The 23,204-nt window shown below is 46.4% G+C and overlaps 2 protein-coding genes across 2 annotated transcripts in view; one reads left to right on the top strand and one right to left on the bottom strand.

Annotated features, from left to right (window-relative positions):
• Window positions 1-3,736: 3,736 nt before the first annotated feature.
• pdxkb (pyridoxal (pyridoxine, vitamin B6) kinase b) lies at window positions 3,737-16,870 on the bottom strand. The gene is made up of 11 exons (XM_035535118.1): window positions 16,189-16,870; window positions 14,774-14,828; window positions 10,886-10,990; window positions 8,238-8,321; window positions 8,045-8,079; window positions 7,436-7,521; window positions 5,930-5,975; window positions 5,705-5,816; window positions 5,313-5,449; window positions 4,981-5,047; window positions 3,737-4,811 (listed from the first exon to the last, which is right to left on the bottom strand). Exons 1-11 carry the CDS (start codon window positions 16,435-16,437, stop codon window positions 4,699-4,701), a joined length of 1,089 nt encoding a protein of 362 aa, XP_035391011.1. The 5' UTR covers window positions 16,438-16,870; the 3' UTR covers window positions 3,737-4,698.
• Window positions 16,871-19,973: 3,103 nt separating this feature from the next.
• LOC113577508 (transmembrane protease serine 3) overlaps window positions 19,974-23,204 on the top strand; it is an 11,631-nt gene continuing 8,400 nt past the window's right edge. Inside the window, exons 1-6 of the mRNA XM_027010192.2 lie at window positions 19,974-20,026; window positions 20,392-20,575; window positions 21,279-21,540; window positions 21,928-22,050; window positions 22,498-22,614; window positions 23,146-23,204. The exon at window positions 23,146-23,204 is cut by the window's right edge and continues 65 nt beyond it. Of these exons, the coding sequence (XP_026865993.2) occupies window positions 19,974-20,026; window positions 20,392-20,575; window positions 21,279-21,540; window positions 21,928-22,050; window positions 22,498-22,614; window positions 23,146-23,204 (798 nt within the window). The remainder of the gene's footprint in view (window positions 20,027-20,391; window positions 20,576-21,278; window positions 21,541-21,927; window positions 22,051-22,497; window positions 22,615-23,145) is intronic.

Below are 23,204 nucleotides of genomic sequence, written 5' to 3'. Positions count from 1 at the left end.
AAATATCCAGGCAGGGGTGCAGTTAGAGATTGGCTGTCATTCATGGTTTGTCCTCCAGATCTTCGCTGAAGTTTGGTTTCTGACTGCGGGACCACTATGGGCTGGATAGCTTTGGATTACAGACTAATTGTATGCAGATATGTAACTAGGCCTATGATCCACTCTGCCAAACTAGTATTTTGGTCCACAAAACTGTTGTTTTGGGAACTTTTCCTCACAATGTTCAAATTCAAGCTTCTAGGTTCAGTTCTGGTAACATTGTTTAGCTTTTGAGTCCAGACAAATAGAGTTATACATAGGCTACATGTGTAAGACACACACCATTAACTGTCATGTATTAGCATAAGTGCACTGTTCAACTAATTGTAAATATTAGTCTAAAAGTCCTATGGTGATTTTTTTTCTTTTCATGGTAGCTTCTCCATCAGTAAAGCAGATAGTACAGGCTTGCCATAGGGGGTGCTCAGTGGATAAGGTACTGAACTAGCAATCAGAAGGTTGTTGGTTCAAGCCCCACTGCTGCCAAGTTGCCAGTGTTGGACCCCTGAGTGAGACCCTTAATTACTCAAGTTGTATTCACTCATAATTGTAAGTTGCTTTGGATAAAAGCATCAGCTAAATGCTGTAAGTGTAAATCCTTTAATCCAAGAAAATACTTAAGACTCCTCAGAACCTTAGTGAAGGCTTATACACATGCATGTACTACTTTCATCGCCGATGCGCCCCTCGTCAGTCCATAAATGATTCACATAGATTACGCATCCTGTATGAGTGGTTTTTTGAGCTGCATTGGTGCCAGACTGCTTTCTACATCACTTACTCGATTTCAGCAATCAGCTCAATGCACCGTCAGCCTTCTGAGATCAGTCATCCTGTGATCAAGAACAGACACGATGTTCTGGAAAGGGGGGTACAGTGCTCTCAAGTAGATGGAGTACAATGAGTTTTGATAATCTTTAGCCATTGTACTTTATTCTGAGAATTGTTTTTATTTCATTTTAAAGTTTTTTTTTTGTTCTTTGTGCCCAACTAACCAAAAAAAAGTTGTATTTTGTATTATTGATTTTAGTATTCATACTGCAATTGTTACTACTGATATGAGCTAGTTACTAGACATCACAAGGCCTAATGTTACTGTATTACAAAGATATATGACTTATTTCTATATTGTGCTATAATATATAGCACCTTGCCCTTTCCTTCAGGATGAATAAAGTGTTCTCTTATTCAGTCATTGGATAAAATATTAGTTGTGAATTAATTTTTCACCCTCCCCTAAATACACAACCATCAAATTTACATGCAATTTGCCTTGAATCATCCTCGGTGTTAGCCTGTCTACTTAAATTGATCTAGATTTACCCTGCACGTCCCTTAGGTATGCGCACACGCATGCCACCAGTACCTTTAGTTTAGTGGCACACCACGTATGTAATATAATCATTACTTTCCTTTTATTACATCATAACATACATTTTATATATTAGAAATGTGGATTTGTACACTACAATCTTCATTATAACATGTTAAAAAATATTCAAAACCAGAAAATAAAGCACTATAAACTTTTACCAAACATTTACAACATTTTATTATATATTTCTGTCCCCATTAAGAAGTTATGTGAAGCAAAACAAACAAAAACAAAAAAACTAAATAAACAGGAAAGCACAGATGCGGCAGACGAGTTCTAGGAGAAGAAAGATACTGAAGCTAAGGGTGGGAGTGCCGACCGTTGCCCTGGCAACAGGTCATCCTGCTCAAAACAGACAGCTTCGCCGCTACTTGGCAGCTGGGTGCCACGTGGCGACAGGCATGCACTCTGAAGGGTGCAGTGATGGACCCATGCCACTGCATCGCAAACATCTACGGGGGGGGGACAGACTACAGCACAGTACATAGTACAGCAGGGTCACTGAATAGACAAGGACTAGAGACGCAGACACACAATGCATTATTCATATCAAAATCTATATGGCAAAAGATTTTCTGTGTGTAGACTATAATTTTTACCACCTCCCTTTCAAAGCCTAAAATAAAATGACTTATTTCCTAAACGTCTGCTCCAAATTAGACTAGACCGGGGGGGGGGGGGATGCAAAATTATATATATAAAATTAAATTACACACACACACACACGGGGAGGTGGAAATACTACATTGCACTCATTCATCCCGACTACAGATTCATGAAAACGCAACAGAGAAACAGGGTTAATGATTGTTTCGGGACCCAACCAAAATCACTTTGTACAATAGATGCTAGAAAACACTTAAGACAGTCTCAGCTCCAGATCACAAGGGGGAGCGCTTCACCAAACCCCTAAGACAAGTAACATTTGGTCACTTTTGCTCCACACACACACACACACACACACACACACACAGTCAGTCTACACGCAAAGGTCCACAGTATTACATACACTATGTACATGAAACAAAAATGTTGTAGTCCACCCCAAAACATCCAACTTACATTTCCCTCAGGGAATGCACTAAATGTCACTGTGATAACAGTCAAAAATATTCCGTTGCCCACTGAGAAAATGAGCCATTCACTTGTGTGTGTGTGTGTGTGTGTGGTGTGGTGTGAGATGGGGGGGACTTCATAGGCTATATCAAGGTTGGCCACTTGTCCTTCCAGAAGGCAGAGACACAGACACGCACACACAAAATTAACTCCCCTCTGAATCCCACCTCATAAATGCACACAACTGTCTACAAACAGAACTGGCAGTGACTGGCGATTATGGAGGCAGGCAACCGATGGTTTTGCCAACGGGATAGAGGTTGTCCCATTCTGATCTAGAGCAAGGTAAATAAATTCAAGTACTAGCTCTAACCATCCTAAGAAAAAAACTAAACAAAACAAAAAAAATACAACAAAACAAAAACACGCTGCTTAGGTCAGCATCTACAGGCACCTTCTACCAAGGCCGATCAATTCAGCTGCATTCACACAGACGGTGGTAGTTTTCAATAGCTTACTTTAAAAAAAAAAAAAATTTAATAACCCTACAGTACCCCAGATAAACCTTTACATCTTACCTACGGACACAAACACAGACAAACAATTCTCCCATCCCCTTACACACACACACACACACACACACACACACACACACACACACACACACAATTGACTGTACAAATCAAACGCTACAACACAGATAAAAGACAGATCACTGCATCATAACCACGATAGAAGTCGGTCACCAGAAGCGTCGCTAACTCCTGCCTGGCCTTGCGCATGGCCACCCTCTAGAAGGTCCTTGGTGAGCACGCTTCGAATTACGACACTGCGGCTGAGGGCCCCAGCACAGATCAATGAGAATGCAGTGACCATGAGGATAGCAGCAGCTGAGCTCGTACGAGACAATGAGAAGAGAGGTGGAGAAACGACTCAGAGCAAAGCTCGATGGCGGGAAGCCAAGGGCACGGGGCTCGCGAGCGACAGCAGCCATTTCCACAGACATGCCCGACTTGTAAAGGAGTGGGCGGAGTCAGAGATAAAAGAGGAGACTCATCGGCCATTTACTGCCGTTTACAGCAGTGTAACCAGCTAGTCCCGCCGGCGAGAGAGAGAGAGAGAGAGAGAGAGAGAGAGAGAGAGAGAGAGAAGTTAGACTGGCAGAGATACAAAACCATATAAGCCAAGGTATTTAAAACCTTCCCAAGTTAAAAGCCTGTGCAACTGTTCCCCTTTACAATATGAAAATACTATTAAATAAAAAGGTAGAATGAACACCTAGTATTTATTTATAAACAGCAGGCTTTCCTTGTAAAATACAGTCTTTAAAAGTGAAATGAAATGCCACTGGCCAAAACATTTTGGACAGAAATAACACGTTGAAATGCCAGAAGTCTTTGCATTTCAAGCACTCAGAGGAAATGGGTGGGGGAGAGTTTAAAATCATGGCAGTGATTAAAATACATGTGCTCATGCACCAAGCGATGCTTTTTTTGTGTGCAAAGAAAACATCCACGCAAGACAGTAGGATATACAAATATCATAAATACGTTAGGTTCCGGCAGACAAAAATAAACATTTCAGGGTTTTCATGGGGAAAAAAAAAAAAAAAAAGAATAAATAAATTTGCTCTTGCAAATTTTAGAGCTGGGCTACATTTCATCGCTTAAAGCCTCACAGTAAATTCTGTGGTACCGAGGAACGATCCTCAGCTGGATTATTTCACTTTTCAACAGGACATCCTTTTCAAGGCGCGTGCCTCCATTGGCTTGCGGTCATGCCAGTCAGGGACCCGATTTCTTTTTTTTCTTTTTTTTTTTTTTTAACCGGCTGCTTGTTTCAGCGGGTTTACTTAAATAGACGTGCGATTGCTCCTGCCTGGGCTATTCCATGAGTGCGTTCAATGTGCCGGATGAAGAGGGGCTCTAGGCGAGCGCCGAGGAGAGACGGACGGAGGGCAGGGGAGCACAAACGGGGGGAGGTGGCGTCGTCCCTCTCTCGCCTCCCGTGAGTCATCCTCCCCTCCCCCGCTCCATCCACCCCCCCCCACCCGCTCTGAATGAATTGCTGCCCTCCTTTTGAGATTCCTAAGGCAACGTCACATTACTGACCCCGAAACTTAAAAAAAAAAAAGAAACAAAAAAGCATACGACATCTATACATTGTGCGATTGTAGCAGAGGGAAGCGAGGAGATGAGCGCGCGAGTTAGTTTGTGCGAGTGGGGTTTCTATAGAACAGTGGCTTCCATGACGATGGCCGGATCCTCGATGTCCGCTTTGCTTTGGACCATCCGCAGCTCCAGCTGGGAGGGACTCGGCCTCCTCCCGGGGCCTGCCATCTCTGGGAAGACGGGCGGGAGAGGGACAAGCGAGCAAACAAAAAGGTACGGTGAATGAATAAGCGAGACGGGCAGAGAAGGAGACGGGGAATTTTTAAAAAAGAGGAGAGAAAACAGAATGAGAGACATGGGCAGAAACGCTCAGGTATGGCCCATTTGCCCACGACTCACCGTGAGCGTAGGAGATCGTCCTCTGGATGACATGATGCATGACGGAGAAAGTCTTCTCACACGCCATCTGTCAGGGAGAGAAGGGAAGCAACGTCAGGGTTGAGAAATGTCCCCATGGTGTCCTCCTGGGACACCGGAGCAGATAATATTACGGGGACAATTTACTGCACTGTCATTGAACATATGGGGAATGACTTACAGAAATGACTGGCAGGCCAGGGTGTGTGTGTGTGTGTGTGTGTGTGTGTGTGTGTGTGTGTGTGTGTGTGTGTGTGTGTGTGTGTGTGTGTGTGTGTGTGTGTGTGTGTGTGTGTGTGTGTGTGTGTGTGTACCTTGAGGTCTGTGGGGTAGTGGTGGGTCCAGGCCAATAGCATGGCTGCAAACAGGTCTCCTGTGCCCACGAACACCGCGTCCACTTTGGGCACCTCTATCCGGATGCGCTGAGTTGAGATTGTACCATCAGGCATCACTGTCGGGGCAGGTGCAACACATTAAACATTAAAACATACATACGAGCCTACACCCCCTCTACTGCTCAATTCAGACGCACGCATTTCATTCAGCGTTTTATCACGTTTTGACTCTGATGCACACAGATATAAAATGTCGCGATAATGAGATAATATGCCTTTATAAAAAAGGGAGAAGGTTTTTTCCAAAACGGATTTAGGGAAAGGCAGACAAACGCTCACGCAGACGCGTCCGAGGGCGCACGGCCACATACCGATGCGTTGGCTGCCGAGGGACACCAGGAAGCGATCTCCAAGGGAGGAGGGCAGATCAGAGCTGGTGATGACCACTGTATCCGGGCCCATGTTATGGAGCAGATCCATCACCTAGCAAAGAACAAGAAAGACAGATAGAAAGTAAAAGTCATTAGAGATGCTAGAGGTGTGTGTGTGTGTGTGTGTGTGTGTGTGTGTGTGTGTGTGTGTGTGTGGTCTCTTACCGCCACTGCATCTTTCTCTGTGCTGATACTCTTCCCTGTCAAGAGCCTTAAAAAACAATTACAAACAAAAACATAAGCAGACAAAAGTCTGACAAAGTCACTAACTTTGTTTGTAATTGTCCAAAGTGTAGCTGTTACAAATATAAATGTGATATATTTTAAACACATTTACACTGCAACACGACTGTAATTATACACAGGATAATAATATGTCATATCTTGTACCGTTACACATGGAGCCTAGAAACATTGGGAGCTCTTCACAGGGCTGGTTATCCAAGCTCACTTTTAAACATAAACCCACATTGGCCTCCCTGGTGACTAAGGCTATACATTTACATTTACAAGTCAAGCACCTTAACCACTGAGCTACCACTGTGTGTGAGCCCGTAACCTCTGAGCTACCATTACCATATCCAGCCCCACGTCACCAAACCTTCCCCAACAAAACAAATCCGTACTCCTGCCCCCAGTTACTAAGGCCACACGCAGCCACGCTGGCAAGGTTAGCGCACACTCGGTGTCACCGAACCCATCATGTTATACAAAGACGCGACAACAATCCACTGGTCAAACACCTCGGCCATTCAACCTGTGTCGTGCATTCCCCCCCAGATAGTATGCGCTCTTCTTATCCACAAACAGATTTAGCTACAAATTTATGCTGGTTTTATCCAAAAAAAAAAAAAAAAAAAAAAAAAGCAATTTACAACTATGACTGAGTATAATTTGAGCAGTTAAAGGGCTTGCTCAGGGACCCAAGAATGGCAACTTAGGAGTGGGACCTGAACCAGCAAACTTCCAATTACAAGTCAAGTACCTTGACCACTGAGCTACCACTGAACCACCACTTAATGACTTATTCAGAATGACAGACACATGCAGCTCAAATGTTTCAAAGACTGAAACATTTTAGATGTTCACAGTGTACATTAAATGAATTTGGTTGAGTGGTACATTTCACAAATTCATATTTCTGAGGAAAAAGTTAATCATATTTTCACAATACATTTTAAAGGCCAATAATGCGCTGACGATTAATCAGCAACATGTTGGACAGGTTAATCTGATTGAGAAAATCTTGTTTCAGGATATAATATGCAACGAGCAACTGCAGTTCCTGGTGTGACCACCAGAGGGAGATTGACGGCTGCCGCTGAACGATTAAGCAGCGACTGTGGGAGAACCGCCTGCCGCCCGTCGTTTCATACGTTTTCATACATCATTACTTATTGGAAACAAAACTTATCCAACGTCATGAAAACGCCGATCCATATAAAAATATTTTTTGTTTTGTTTTTTTTCAAAAAGGATGGCATCCGCGTGCCAGGATCAACCGACCCATAAAGTGAGTCAGAGGTGGTTCAGTATTCAGGCCACCGCGATGAGAAACGCCCCTTCTGATGTACCGCGGCATGAATGACAACGACAGACTTCTGGATGACAACGCGAAGCGTTCAGCCTTGTAGACGCACGCACGCATGCACCTGATGCTTCAGTACTTACTCTGCCTCGAACTGGTTGGGAGTAATGATGTCTGCCACAGGTACCACTTTGTCCTTGTAGACCGGATAGAGATACTGAGGCACATACTGAGAAAGAGAGAGAGAGAGAGAGAGAGAGAGGAAGGCGTGGAAAATATTTACGCTAAAGTACACACAACAAAGGAATTTTCACTAAACTTCATGTGATCAGAACTTCAACATACATTAAGCCGGTGCTTAGGTCATCAGACACACGCGCACGCACGCACGCGCTTCGATGACTCATAAACGCATCTGAAGAGCTCAGCTAGTTGACAGAGGGGAGGCGCAGCCATGGCAGCAGAAAATGAGGTGCTTTCCCCGTTTATTGCCGGAGGGCTCCCCCCCACCCCTTCATCCGCCCCCTCTCCTCTCGAGGCATAAAGACATGCATGCGTACTATCCTGTTGCCAACACACACACACAGAGAGAGAGAGAGAGAGAGAGAGAGAGAGAGAGAGAGAGAGAGAGAGAGGATCCATTGGGAGGAAAGGGGAACTAGAGCAGAGGGGTGAGGGGTATAGTCACCAAGAGAGGGCAGGCACGAACGGGGAGGGTTCGAGGGTGTAAAGGAAGTGCCTGAGAGGCTTACCATTGAACCATGATCCCCCAGGACAGGGTCGCACACTGCGGGGTGGAAGACAGCAAGATGTGGTTACTGCATGCAGCTTCGGAGCTCGAGTTCAAGCATGTTCACTCAAACCGTCCAGACGAGGACCAGACATCGGTGAGGAGCCCCCGCTAAAAGTCGCGCGGGCAGTTCCGGGAAAAGCCAAAATACTGACCGTACACAAGATTAGGATTGGCCCTCTTCAGCTCCTGTACGATGTCCACCACCATCTCCAGAAAAGACGTGTCCCTGGTGTAACCTGCGGCCAGAGTTATAGCCTTCGTCAGAGAGTCTCCCCCCGTCTACCACAGCACCAATCAATACGCTCTTATGTCCTACAGAGAGCAATTTTTTATATGCACCAACTGGTTCACGGACACCCATAAAGCATTCTGGAAAGTGGCCGGGGGACACCGACTTCAGCGGGCCCCGCCGGAGTGTGCGCGCGCGCACCTCTCACGCGCCCTCTTCCCTTTAAAAACATTTCTTAAATTAAAAAGAACCCCACACAACAACTTAGTAGAGCTTAAGCAGCATTTGCCAGTAGCGGTAGCGGTGGCGGGGTGGGGTTACGTTACGTTGTACGGAAATGGGAGGAAGGGAATGGGAGTCCTAGATACCGCCAGGCTCTGCAGCCACCCTGAGATTCACACCCGGCCCAGGCGCACTCGAAGCCGACCTAGCACACTTTAAACGTGGCCTTTTCCGACCCCTGCTACTGACACTATGTGAGCGATAATGCGCTCCAGGGGCGCACCGAATCGTGGACCCAGATGCAGACGAAACCATCACTGTGAACACCATCTCATGGACGTCGTGACGGGGCACCAAGGGCGCGCAGAACAAACGAAGGCACGCTGTCAGTTATAGCGTTACGGTAATGACACTGTACCAGTCAGTTCTCACCGTTGCATTAAATGACACTGTTCTAACCAGGTCTTACCATCACGGTGATGACAACATACCAACCCACTCTCATTGTTATGGTAACGATAACGTTCTAACTGGTTTCCAAGCATTAAACAACACTATGCTCTCCTTTTTCCCATATTGGACACACACACACACACACACACACACACACGGTTATGAACGGGTGAAAGACAAGAACTCTTCACTACTCAAAGTCCAAAGAGAAGCCAATGAATAGAGTCAATATTTAGCTGAAGCACAGACCAAAAACCAGGTCAATAAAGTTAGCACAAAAGATATCAGAGAGAGAAAATGGTTAACTAGGGCTGAAGGACAATTAACCTTCAACTTTCAAATTGCAGGTGATGACACTCATTAGAAGGGGTGGCCTAGTGGCCTGAGGATAAGGACAGGATGTACCCTCTCAAGTACGCCGATAGTCTTCACACAAACGCACTTAAAAGGGTTAAATGTGTCTCCAACATGTACACCACAGGCAGGAAACTCCTAGCCAGTCAGGAAGACCATGTGACCCCCAAGATTCTATCGTCATTGGCCCAATGGAGCTGGAATCCTTGACTTCAAATAAAACAGGCACGTCCAAAAGGTACTCACGGTTTGCCCGGGAAATCATGCTAGGGCATCTTACTCAAGTTGGGACCTTCCTCACACGGGCAGCCGGGCCGAATAACGTCAAGACCGAGCCACTCGCTCTTCCTTCTGTATGTGTGCGCCTCTCGCATCCACTCCATCTCACTCTCTCTCTCCAGCGCACCTTCCGCTATCTTCTCCCTGCGTGCGCTAGCCTCAAGAACTGCTGACTGGCGTAAATGGGAGATAAGGACTAAGGCACGGAAAGACGTTTCCACAGTAATGCAGACTGCAGTGTGAGAGTGAGTGAGTGAGTGACAGTCGTACAGAGCTTGGAGTGGAAAAACAAATCACAAATAGAGTGGCGCCAGTAACTGCACGCAAGGAAAGTCTTGCATTTTTTGAATTAACGGCGAAACTGAACTGTCAAGGGCCACACGTCAAAGTGCACCATGTTGCTTCACATACACACACAGCTGCCAAGGTCACTGTCCTCTTTTGCAGTGGCTTTACACCGCTGCCACTCACAGGAAATGTGTCACAGGAAATACCCGCGACAGGAAGTGAGGTCAGCAATGCGGTCCTCAGCAGAAACCTTGCGCACCCTGTCCACTGGAAGAAAAGGTGGGAAAACGCGGTTGCTCCATTCCCATGGCATCGGCAGGCCTCACCCGTCCGGCTCCCCTCAGCGTGTTCAGAACTCCTGCCCCTTACAAGGGCAGGTGATGCGCCCATCACCAGGGCAGCGCAGGGAATAAGGGCTAGGGGCACACTGGCAGTCCACTAATGACATCACCACCACCCTGCCTGCACGCTCACTTTGGCTCCTCCCTGTTTTCTGTTCCCTTATTCCACATTTCTGTCTCCTCCCCACCATGTTCTCAAGGTGACCCTGGCGAGGACGGGTTATCCAGAGCGGAACGAACACAGACACAGACACACACACACACACACACGCGCGCGCGCGCGCACAAAGATAGACACAGTCAAGCATAAAACACAGTCACGCGCACACACAGAAGGCGGAGAGAACGTTGCGAGGTGACAAGCCGCCCATTCGTGGACCGACGTTCCGCAGCTCGGCCGGAAAAACAACCTTGTCCGATCCGATTTGGAATAACCAAACGTGCAGAAAATGATGCTTTGATTCCTGCTTCTCAACACTCCCGTAAGAACTGTATAGTTCACATTCCACCCAAATCCCAATAAGGCATGGAACAAAATTCCCAACCCTTAATGAATATGCGTAGACCATGCGCCGCAAGGCTCACATGCTTTTGGGTTGCCAGATCCCAGGACTCAAATCCCTCCCTTCCTCACCTGTGAGGACGTAGTCGTAGTGGTTGACGTTGTTGAGTTTGATCCCTTCGTACAGCACGTGCAGCTCATCTGCCGTCAGCACCTGGCCCTTCCAGTGCGCGTAACCTGGGTGACAAAAAAGGTCAGAGGTCAAAAGGACATAAGTGAAAAGGCAGGAAGCAGTCGAAGGCTATTTGCTTTGCTCACAAGGACAACGGCAACATCAGCAATAAACGTCAAGAGCAAAGTGACCTCAAGCGTAGCACAGCAAAGATCCAAAAGCTACGAGTAACACGGCCCCGAGACCGCAAGCTATTAAAATTCAGTGAAGACCACGTCAGCTGTTTTTAATGTGTTTTGTGTAGGCGTCAGTGTTTCAAACAGAGACCTTTCAAAAAGGAGCCTGTGGTCATAAATGCTGACCTGGCCATCAGTGAGTGAGCGCTAAATGAGCTCTAAATGAGCGAGCGCAAAAATGAGCGCGATCAAAGGCTTCCGTCTGCTTGAAGCAGGCCTGACTCATAAGAAGTACGTTGGGTGAGGGACGCCTCGGAGTTTTGCTTACTGGACTAGCACATGGATGGAAGCTTCTGGTCAGAGTGACACTAAAAGCGAACACACACGCAGACCCATGCACGCAAGCACGCTCGTATGCGCCCGCCCAAACACACACAGGCACAATGCACAGTGGCTTCAGTGCTTTGTCAGAGATGGTTACTGTTGCCGTGGGAGTCCGTGATGTCACAATTCAGGTGAATCACCCAAGCTGGTCACATGGTGTGGTGCTTGTTGCTAAGTAACAGGACAGAAGAAAGCCTGAGGGGCCGGAAGAGAAGAAGAGTCGCCACAGTGCGTGTGCGCGCGTGCACTCAAAGGGGATTCTTTGTGATAAGACCTACTATCGTCATCATTTTCTGTTGCCGCAATTCAGCAATGTTTCTGTGCTGGAAAACACAGCTCTAATGCACATCACATCACTCTGGCACATTCCCAATTCCAACAACTACTGAATTCCAGTTGGGACCTGCCTCCCCCACACGCCAGAAAAACGCTCAGGTATGATGCTTTAAAGCTACGCTGCTTCTTTTCACAAACCTGTACATAATTATAGAAACAGGAGACACACCTTTTTTTTCCCTAAACGACAAACACCATGGACCTTTAACGCAGTCACAGAGCGAAAACGACCAGAGCAAAAACTTTTCCATGGTACTGAAGCTCAAGCTCCTGACAAGAAGTCTGATTGCCATGTCCGAAAAGGCCTCGGTCCACAGAGCAGCTTTACACACCAGCAGCGTCGTTCATTTTGCACCATTGTTTTGAGTTTTTTTCCCCCAGCGATGGCCTGCGTTTTCATTCTGCAGAAGATTCAGAGTCTGGCCTTTCCAGATCAAGGAGAGAGAAAAAAAAAGTTCAGGATTCTCGTAAGGGGGGTCAGAGATTAAAATCCCCAGAAGGTCCCGGACGTGTCGGCCGGCCACGAAGGTTGGCGGTGCTCCTAGTTCATCAGGGTGAAGAGACGGCGAACGCGCCATCTAGTGGAAGGACGGGGCATAGCCTCCGCTTCACTTTCTGTTACCATTTCAATAAAGACAAAAACATGGCTGTGTAATCGCTGGCTGAGTGTCTGCAGGTGTGCAGGCCAACACAGCAAAGGTTTAAGTGGTGCGCCATTAGCGACAGAGGGGGAGCTCTAACAGGCCCTCAGCTAAGCAGCATTGGACTAGAACACCAGTCCATTAACACAAGGAAAGGGTTAACCATTTATGTAGCCAATTAAGCATGATCCCATATGTACAACGCTCACTGGTGCCCACTAGTGGTCACTATTTATTAACAAAGGAAACGAGTGCAAAAGTGAATTCTGGCCAGAGCTTCTTGTGAAAAGCTCCACCTGCTGAGAGTTAAAGGCCGGGGGCCGTAATCTTGGCGCTCCCCGCGCGGCCGACCATTTTTCTTTCGCATCTCCTTTGTGCGCTTTTCATTTCTCTACCTCTCCATCTCTGTCGCTCGCCTTCCGTTCTCTTCTGTCTCTACTTCGTTTGTCTTTGTCTTTCTCTGCTTCTGGCTCCTTCTTGCTCTCTAACTCCAACACACAGACACACACACCTTTTATCATTACGCTTTTCAATCCCTCTCCTGCTCCCTCCATCTGAGGCCCATGATGCCAGAATGAGACAGAGTGTGAGACAGTGCCATGTGCTGGGAAAGCCTAATGAGTATACACACACACACATACAATGAGTCAGCTTAGCACACATTAACAGCATGACACACACTTTCAGTCTCTCTCAAAGATGGACAAAACCACACACACACATTCACCTTCAGAATACCTTATATGCCCCCCCGGTATTCATTCTTCCTACTTACACTACACCTCTAAAACATGCCTCCGCACACAGGGGGCGCTCATTAGCTCCGACATCAAACAAAGCCCAACATTACCACAGCCAGTGAGACCGTGCGCGCCACGATTAGGACAAGAACTGAGAACTTTGGCACTCAAAAACGTCCGGAGACCCAGCAGAGGAACACGTAGCATAACAACATATACCTTGGGGAACTAAAGCAAAGGTTGAGAAAGAGAGTGAGTGTGTGTGTGTGCGCGCGAGAAAGAGAGAGCCCCATGAACCCACGAACCAAAACACCTTCTTCTACCCCTGAGGCGAGACTCTGATACTGTTCATTTACTATCGAATAATATTGCTGACTGTGTGCGCGCTCGTCTGTGCGGCTGTATAAATAAAAGAGGAAAGAATATCACCAAACGCCACGCGCCCCTCTCCCCAAAGATCAATCATCTGACCTTCTCGCTCTCCCTCCTCGTCCTCAGCAGTCCTGACCAAAACTCTCAACTGTGCACTCGCCAAGTCCCGCAGACCCCCTGCAGGCGTGTCCTGCTGTCTCGTCACCCGCGGCCCACATTACACACCAATCCCAAGCAAGTACACCACCTCCGTCCTTCTAATGACCCCTCCCATCTCCGAGTCTAACAAATGCCGATCTGAGAGCCGAAAGACATCCAGTACCAACGTCCAGATGCAAACCCATTTTCTTTTTTTATTTACCTTTTTAAAAGTATTTTTCAAATCTAGGCCAAAGGCAGGCGTACTCACTGCCAGATGTCACAGATTTCTCTCTCTCCCTCATCATACGACAGCAGCACCGACCTCGGAAGACGGAGGTCTGCCTATAACGCCACTGACGTGTCCATGTGGTTTGCACACGATCGCCCACACGGTACTGACAAGCACATCCGCACACGCTCAGAAAACGCACCTCTGCCAACATGACCAAGCAGAGTCGCGATTTGGCCATGACCAGGCAGAGGCTGAGGCTTGTAGACAAACAGGCAAAGACTAACCCATCAAGAAAAGTCAAATATGCACTTAATTTCTCTCAAAACACTACATATATGGTGCTGAAAGTGCTGATCAGGCATATGACTGACAGGTCCTGAGTCAGACAGCAGCTTTATGAAGCCAGAGTTTGTGCAACTGATGCACGAAAAGCTCTGCATCATGTTTCGGGGAGCGTAGAGTGGAAAATTGTGCATATAGATTTCAAAAGACCAATCCCAGCCTCTGTGAAGCTTGCCCCATCACTCACAACCAGCAAAACAGTCCTCTCAGAGATCCTCACGCTAGCATCGTAGAAGCAGCGGGTCAGCAAGGGCAGGAGGAGATCAATGGCCCGCAAACGCACGCTGCTGTTCTTTGGCGCCCTTCCGGCCAGGATACGACAGACTGAGGCGAGCATCTAAACTCAACCGGGAGCAGAAATGACAGCGGTAGCAACTTGGCTCGTGGTTATGTCTCTTCTGTTCGCCTAGTTTTCGATGGGGTTCATTAAGAACAGCAAGGACAAAGGTGGACAGTGTGTCAGGCCAGCCAGCATGTCTCGTACCTGTATGATTGGAGAACTGGACAGAGTTGATGGAATCCACTTCAAACCCCATCACCTGTAATATAAAAAAAATCCACATTAAACGTTGGCGCTTTAAACTCCTAAAATCTCATGAGCTCAGAAGGTGCAAAAATGGCTTATTCATGTACAAACCAGGCCCTCACAGTCCAGTCAAGTGACCACACATGGTCACAACTTTCTGCATTCTGTACAGATGTAGTGAGGACAAGTAATGCAAAAGGTAATAAAAAACCTGACCGGAAGCAGAAGGCGGCTTCGTGGCCTTTTTTTTTTTTTTTTTTAAATTGCAGAAGGTGTGCCATGAGTTTCTAATTTTCAGAAAGAAGATTTATCAGGGCTTTGGAAGGCTTAACCGACCGGCCCCTCAGGACTGTGCCGAAGCCCAGCGAGAAGGGAGGGAGGTTCCTCAGCACTAGAGCAATCAGCAACACTGCAGAGGCCTCGATACAAATCAGGAGGGACAACCATTTGAATAAGGCTCGAGGTTGGAAAAGGTGAACTTCAGTCAGACTGATCACACACCAACCAGAATTTTCACTTCTCAAGACATCTGTCTTGGAAGCAAGTACACAAACGTCCAAGCTTCTAAACGAAACAATTTTTAAAAATTAAAAAAAAAACAAAACGTGAGCGCCGGCCAACTGGGGGGTTTTTTTTAGCTGAGAAACGTGAAAGAAAAGTGTCACGATTTTTGCTGGAACTGGTCTTCTGGGCTGTGACGTCACCGACGGGACACACCGTCACGCTCCGGATCAAACGAATCGGCGGCGCCCGGTGATTAAACGCATTTAGCAGGACAGCAAACAAGCAGCGCAACCGCCTGCTGGTTTCATCGCCACCCCTCGAGTCTCTAGCGAGGCCGGTAGAAATAGATCAACGGCGCAAGTACTGCTGTTGTCAACAGTGTCTGTTTCGTCGTTGGCCGCTTACTAAATAAGATGGGTCAAATTCCCCCAGAACCTCGCCGCTCCTGCGAGCCAACTTGTACATGCGATTTCAGTTTCGGGTTTAAAAATTGACATTGGACCAGAGAGCTCCACTTGCAACCTTTTACCAGCCATGTTCGCGTGGAGTAACCCAAGGCTGTCACACTGTTGAGAATGGAGACATGACACCAACACCAATTAGGCGCATTAAGGGTAAACTTTTGACTATGAAATAACCTTCACTAAAGATCAGAGTTTTTTGTTTTGTTTGTTTTTTGGTTTTGAGCAGTGAAACAGGATCCCACGACACGCATGTAAAACAGCGGGGGTGCCAGTAGATATTACCACCAAGTGACCTTTACTTTGGTCCACATGCACGCCGCAGCCTACTCGTCCCCGGCGGTTAATCGATCAAAAGAAAGTGTGTGTATGAAACGCTGAAGTAGGCTGTTAAAGCGCGTCTCTTACCTGTAACGGAAACGACGCCGATTTGTTGCCCACGTAGCCCCGCACTACATGACTCTGGATCGACAGCACTCTGCACTCCATCTCGCGCGTAAAGTTGCTCGCGCGCCCCGCGCGCGTCGCCCGGGCGCAACGCGGCTCGGGCGGCTGCGGGCTGCACGAGGAACAGCCGGCCTGCTCCCTCCGCTTCCAAACGGGGCTCCGCGACGGCAATTTAAGAAGCCACACGCCGAACTGCAGCACATGCAACATGGAGAGGCATTCATGGGTGAAGCAGACCCAGACCGCAACTGCTCAGGCATTCTCGCCGAGCACCTAAACCCGGTGACATCACGATGACACCGAGCGGCCGTCTCTTTTCATTCGTTTTCCTCGAGCGAGTTACAACTGTATTTTTTTTTTTCAGCGAATGGCACTTCGAGCGATGCGATTTAATTAAATCACTGCTACAAATGCATTTAGGATCGACGCAAATTTCATTAAGTGGTCAAACTCCAGGTTTTGAAGGGCTCCTCTTAACACGAATTTATAATCGACGTAACGTTAGCGGATTGTTTTGGAAACGCTCGGACGCTGCGGTTTTCAGAATTAGTGCTGCGTGAAAACACGAGGGGGAACGGTGCTAAAACTGAACGCAAATTTAATCGCAAAATAGCACGTCGGCCCATAAGGATTGAAGCGGCTTCTAATACGGAAGTTGGGTCCTTCCTGCCATATGTCGCTTCCAGACATCCTCCTATCGTTTTAAGGACAAGCTTTGACGCAAAAACATTAATATGTGCTTTTTGACGTAGCCCTAGTCAGCAACACGTGCTCGCCGCGATCTTCCGCGCGTGCGTTTATGCATGCATGCTTGCATGCGTGCTTGCTATGTTTAAATTACAATAGGTATTTACTGCACATTGTTGCAGGTGTTACGCACGCGCGATTTTCTAAATGAAGGGGTAAAATTGGTACATTTGTTAATTCAAAAAAAAAAAAAAAAGAAAAGAAAAGAAAGAAAGAATCGGAGTTGACTTGGTAGGTTTGAAAAATTAAGCCTACTGTTAAAGAAAGCTCGCCCGTCCGGAGCAGAATGTCCACCTGAGGTTTCTGTGGCTGTAACACTTGGTCCTTTACGTCTAAACGGGCAATACATCATCACATTCACGTTTCTTAAATAGCAGTTAGACTTGGACAGTAACCACAAACATACTTAACAGTCCAACCTATACCCAGCGGCCCCCTCTTAAAACGAGTTTCTCTGAACATATTCTATTATCGGCCTCCAAAACATGATGCAGCTGGTAATGGATGACGGTGAATGATTTGAACGTTTCCTTCTGCCAGCTGAGTCACGATGGCACTCTCCGTCTTTATCTCAGTCGTCGTGACTGCAGAAGGACGGAGAGGAGGATTATAGCTGCACACATCCCAGTTCCGTCGTGTTCGCGCACCCGGGCCGGTGAATCATCGCTGCCGAGCACACGCCACTTGACCGGCGAGAGCTCTCAACGCGCTGGCACACGGAGCCGAGACACGGGCGCGACCGAAATCAGCGTTTCAGTGACACCTGCTGGCCAAATGCTGCCATTACAACTACATCTATACCGTAGCCTACATTTACCGTAATTCTCACTACAATTAGGAGAGATTAGAATCAGAGACTCCAGTTATCCAGTTACAACCTTGCTATTTGGATTAATCCTTAATGACGAACTACGCGTATAAGCACAGATTCGCACGTTATGATCCTTCATATAACCTCGCTAAAGCAGAAAAGCACGTATACCTTTCTATGCCCCATTCCGTATATTCGGATTGTGAATTATCGGTGTTACTTGATGGTAAAAGCTCAGTTCTGTCTGTAAAGAGTGCTTGGGTTTGAGAAATGCTAATGTAAATGTAAATACTACTACTACTACTACCACCACTACTACTTCTACTACTACTAATAATAATAATATTAATAATAACACATACATGTATGCATAATTAATTATGTTAACATTACCATGCCATAGCACAAGAACAAATAAATATTTTAGGTTAACTGAGTTATGGTTGTTTATTGTGTGATTCCACCTCCCATAATTAAAATATAATGTACACTGTTTGGCCAAAAAAAAAAAAGGTCACACTTCGATATTTCATTGGACCACCTTTAGCTTTGATTACGGCACACATTTGCTGTGGCATTGTTTCCACAAGCTTCTGCAATGTCACAACATTTATTTCTGTCCAGCGTTGCATTAATATTTCCCCAAGATCTTGTATTAATGATGGGAGATTTGGACCACTGCGCAAAGTCTTCTCCAGCACATTCACAAAGATTCTCAATGGGGTTCAGGTCTGGACTCTGTGGTGGCCAAGCCATGTGTGAAAATGACGTCTCATGCTCCCTGAACCACTCTTTCACAATTTGAGCCCGATGAAATCTGGCATTGTCATCTTGGAATATGCCCGTGCCATCAGGGAAAAAAAAATCCATTGATGGAATAACCTTGTCGTTCAGTATATTCAGGTAGTCAGCTGACCTCATTCTTTGGGCGCATAACGTTGCTGAACCTAGACCTGACCAACTGCAGCAACCCCAGATCATAGCACTGCCCCCACAGGCTTGTACGGTAGGCACTAGGCATGATGGGTGCATCACTTCAGCCGCCTCTCTTCTTACCCTGATGCACCCATCACTCTGGAACAGGGTAAATCTGGACTCATTAGACCACATGACCTTCTTCCATTGCTCCAGAGTCCAATCTTTATGCTCCCTAGCAAATTGAAGCTGTTTTTGCTGGTTAGCCTCACTGACAAGTGGTTTTCTTAAGGCTACACAGCTGTTTAGTCCCAATCCCTTGAGTTCCCTTCACACTTACTTACTTGTGCTTACTTTCACTATTAAACATATCCCTGAGTAACAACCCACTGTTGTTCTTCTACGATTTGATTTCACCTTACGTTTAAGTGATTGCTGATCATGATCATTCAAGATTTTTTTCCCACCACATTCCTTCCTCGAAGATGATGTTTCCCAACTGTCCTTCCACTTTTTAATAATGCATTGGACAGTTCTTAACCTGATTTTAGTAGTTTCAGCAATCTCCTTAGATGTTTTCTCTGCTTGATGCATGTCAATAATTTAACCCTTCTGAAACAGATTAACATCTTTTCCACACCCACATGATGTGTCTTTTGACATGTTTGTTTAACAAATGAGAAGCTACTCATTGTATCAGTTAGGGTTAAATAATTGTTACCATCTGAAACATAATCACCCATGCAGTAATTATCCAATGGGAGGCTCTTACCTATTTGCTTAGTTAAATCCAGATGGTGACCCTTTTTTTGGTCAGGCAGTGTATATTAACCTCAATATTTGTGAACCCTATCATATCAGTCATTGTCATTTACCATAACACTGGACCTTTCAAAATCACTCAGTGACATCAGAACAAATAACTTTACTAAAATCACTGTAGCACAATAATCTGCGTAGTTCATATTGAATTTTGCATGGCTAAAGACCTAAAAAGACAACATTTTGGCTGGTACTCTAACAGATAAATAATGTTTAAAAAAGAGCATCTGGCAACCATCTGCCAGATGACCTCTGACCTCGTGTCATGACCTGTTCACACATGGCCTCCTTCCTTGGCAATAGGCTGTTGCGCTCCCCACCCTGGACAAACACACACACACACACACACACACACACACACACACACACACACACACACACACTGCTTTGCTGTAACAAGAGTCCTGCAGGCAACCTGTAGCCTGGAGATATGATCCACAGTTGTAGTGGCATGACAGAATGCTACCCACCTGATCAGGTGTCTCAGTTTGACCTAGTAAAAGGGTGCGGGGGGAGAGAGAAAGAGAGAAAAAGAGAGAGAGAGAGAGAGAGAACGACACGAGTCATTCAGAAATATAGCCAGACAGTTGATGACTAGTTAACCTGCTTACCATAAATGGTCTGCAGAATACAGAATATTATTTAGTAATTGTAAATTGTTAATTGTATAGCAATTGTATAGCATAGTTTTAGGTTTTTGGTTTGTTTTTGGTTTGCTTCTTCTTAAATAAAGAATTATTATTAACAGATAGCTTGTCATCCAGGAATTCTGGGGGTCGAGACGGGCCAGCTCTCTGTCCAGTCGTCGGTCTCTGCCACTCCTTGAAGACGCGCGTTCCTGCATCAGCTACTCTCTCCACGTGTGTCAGCCGGACGAAGACGTTTCTCTGGCTGCTGCGCTTGCCCAGTCCCTGCTGCGCCACCGGCTGTCTCGCCGTGGACGGTTTCTGGACATGGAGATATAAGGGTGACCGAGAAACGATTGTCACACCAGAGAAGAAGGCTGGAGAGAATGACATGGCTACCCCAAAGGGACAAAACACTGAGGCGAAGGTGAGGATGATGATATTATCACTGCATTGTGTATGTACTGTTCTGCGTATCGCCCGTTGAAGTGCTTGACGATGTCCTTTTGGCTATAACTCCAAACACACTGTTGTTGGTAAAATGCCATGGGTTAGACTTCTGTGACAAAATCAGTGAGATTTATTTCTAAAGTGCCTTCATCTTCTAACAAAGAGGAACTGTGGTCCCAAGTTAAAGTTCACTGACAGCAATAGATAGACACTTAACAGCACAGCTGCTAAATACCATGAAACAAACCAGGGGCTGGCGGTGAGCTCTCTATCAGCCGTTTAACCTGCACTTGGCCATGTTTATGTCTGGAGAAAACCAAAGGATGCCATTTCTTTGCTAACTTTGCTAAAAGGCAGGGTGAACATTACACGGTGAGACTGTGCTTCCTTAATCCCGTAACAACACACCTCTAACGTCACTCTGTTTTTGAAATCACAAAAATCAAAGCAGTTATCGAATAAAGTTGCTCAAGATGAATCAATAAACAGAAATTACAGAGTTTATGAGGTTAATAACCGAGGAGCACCAGGCCGTATTACAGGACCAGGCACAGTCTATGGCATAGCTCATGCTCTGCTATGATGCTGATGTTCTTAACTGTCAAATGCTTCACATTTATATGCACACACACACACACACACACACACACACCTTTCAGCACCCCATCACCCCCACTAAGGAGGAGGCAGAGTTGGGCCACTTCAAGGAGGAGATGGCGAACGAGGAAGACCTCCCCACGATGGACACCCCCACTGTCTTCAACATCAGCCCCTTCAGCAGCCTGCAGGGCTCCGGTCTCCCTCAGGACTTGGGACCCTCTGCCCAGGACCCCCATGTGCCCTCTGAGGCGTTCGCCCCGCTCCCCAAATACAAGGCGCACGCCCTGCACGCGCCCCATGGCCGTAGGATGTCCATCGTCAAAGTGCAGCCCTTTGTCCACGGTGCGTCCCTCACCGAACTGCATCGCGCTGCGTCTGTCGCAGTCACGCACAGATCTGGGCTTGTAGATTGTATGGAAATATTACATGGATTGGAGCTTTAACACCACAAATTAAATGTGCTGGAACTTTTTTAAACTAATTTTCATCAGTTCCTTTGTTCCTCTGTTGTTCCTTTGTTAACTAATGTGAACCATATATAACTAATATAGTTACCAGAGTATTTTGCTTTGCTTTAAAAGCAGTGATAATACCAGGTATATTATGTGGGGAGTGTTAAGTGTCTTATCAGTACTTATGTTCACGTATACCTTGTCGGGTGGATTTGAACCAGTTCTCTCTCTCTCTCTCTCTCTCTCTCTCTCTCTCTCTCTCTCTCTCTCTCTGAAGGAGAAGACCTGTCAGATGCTAAGTCTCTGTGTTGGCCATACATACCGCGTCGTTTGCTAGCACTTCTGATCGTCTTTTGTGCATTTATAGCAGTGACTCTGGTGGTAGGCATTGGTCTTGGAGGTGAGTGTGTGTGTGTATGTGTGTGTGTGTGTGTGTCTAAGTATCCTGCCTTTATGATGTAAGACATCTTCAGTGTCTTGCCGCTGTAAATATTTCATGAGTTACACCCTGTGATTAAGTAGCATAGACCTGCACCCTTAGCAGGCTGAATGTAGCCAGCAAACAACTGAATGCTAATTGGAAATTGAATGCTGATTCCGGGGTGCTTGTGTTATAGTGTTGTGTGTTATACCTGTAACAATATGGTCAAAGATGTAACAAAAAAGGAGTGCTTGTGTAAGTGTTATTTAGAGAGAGAGAGAGTCTGAGATGTTGTTCCTGGGATCAATATATATGATACATATATGAATATGTATGAAAATATGAGAGAAATAAGGAAGCATATGGTAGAAACTAGGAGAGGTAGAGACAGGATGTAAGTGTGATTCTGTCTCTCTTTGTTGACAGTGGGTCTAAGCTGCTCCGGAAAGTTCCAGTGTGTGTCTTCAACTCAGTGTATCAGTAGATCTGCTCTTTGTGATGGAGTCCAAGACTGCAGCCAAGGAGAGGATGAACTCAACTGTGGTAAGCTTGTATGTACACTGACACACACTCACACACACACACACACACACACACACACACACACACACACACACACACACACAAAACAGGCCAGTGGATACCTGGTTACATGCTTTTTTATACCCGTCACCAAGCAGCACTCAGACTGCACTGAGAGAGAGACGTGGAGAGATTCTTGACTCAAATACAAACATTATATCTGGTTATGCTTTGCTCACATACCGTGTTAACCTGCACCCGGAAATGAACAGCCTCCCCCGCCCCAAACCAGCCAGACTGGGAGATGAAAACCCGGGAGTAGATAGATGGGCAGGGGAGTCAGTCCTCACGTCTGTACCGCTGTAGTAAAACTGATCCTAACTGATCCTTGCCAGGTCCTAACCGATCTGTGTAAGGTTTACCAGGTCACACAAGTCGAGTATGAAGCCTTGAACACTGTTCCTTTTCTCTCTCTCTCTCTCTCTCTCTCTCTCTCTCTCTCTCTCTCTCTCTCTCTCTCTCTCTCTCTCTCTCTCTCTCTCTCTCTCCCAGTACGTGTGAGCGGGAGACACTCTATCCTGCAGCTGAGTAGGGGGGGCGTTTGGAGGTCT

Source organism: Electrophorus electricus, chromosome 16 (genome assembly GCF_013358815.1).
Source record: "Electrophorus electricus isolate fEleEle1 chromosome 16, fEleEle1.pri, whole genome shotgun sequence".
NCBI lineage: Eukaryota > Metazoa > Chordata > Actinopteri > Gymnotiformes > Gymnotidae > Electrophorus > Electrophorus electricus.
Note: the sequence above shows the minus strand (reverse complement) of the source record. Positions and strands in the feature narration are given on the sequence as shown.

What these genes read in the sequence shown, in the direction of transcription:
- pdxkb (XM_035535118.1), bottom strand. Translation starts at nt 16,437, where the DNA reads ATGTTGCATGTGCTGCAGTTCGGCGTGTGGCTTCTTAAATTGCCGTCG. An exon ending in CGGCGTCGTTTCCGTTACAG is followed by an intron (nt 14,829 to 16,188) that starts GTAAGAGACGCG and finishes TTTATATTACAG; the next exon opens with GTGATGGGGTTTGAAGTGGA. An exon ending in ACTACCCCACAGACCTCAAG is followed by an intron (nt 5,048 to 5,312) that starts GTACACACACAC and finishes TCTCCCTGACAG; the next exon opens with ATGGCGTGTGAGAAGACTTT.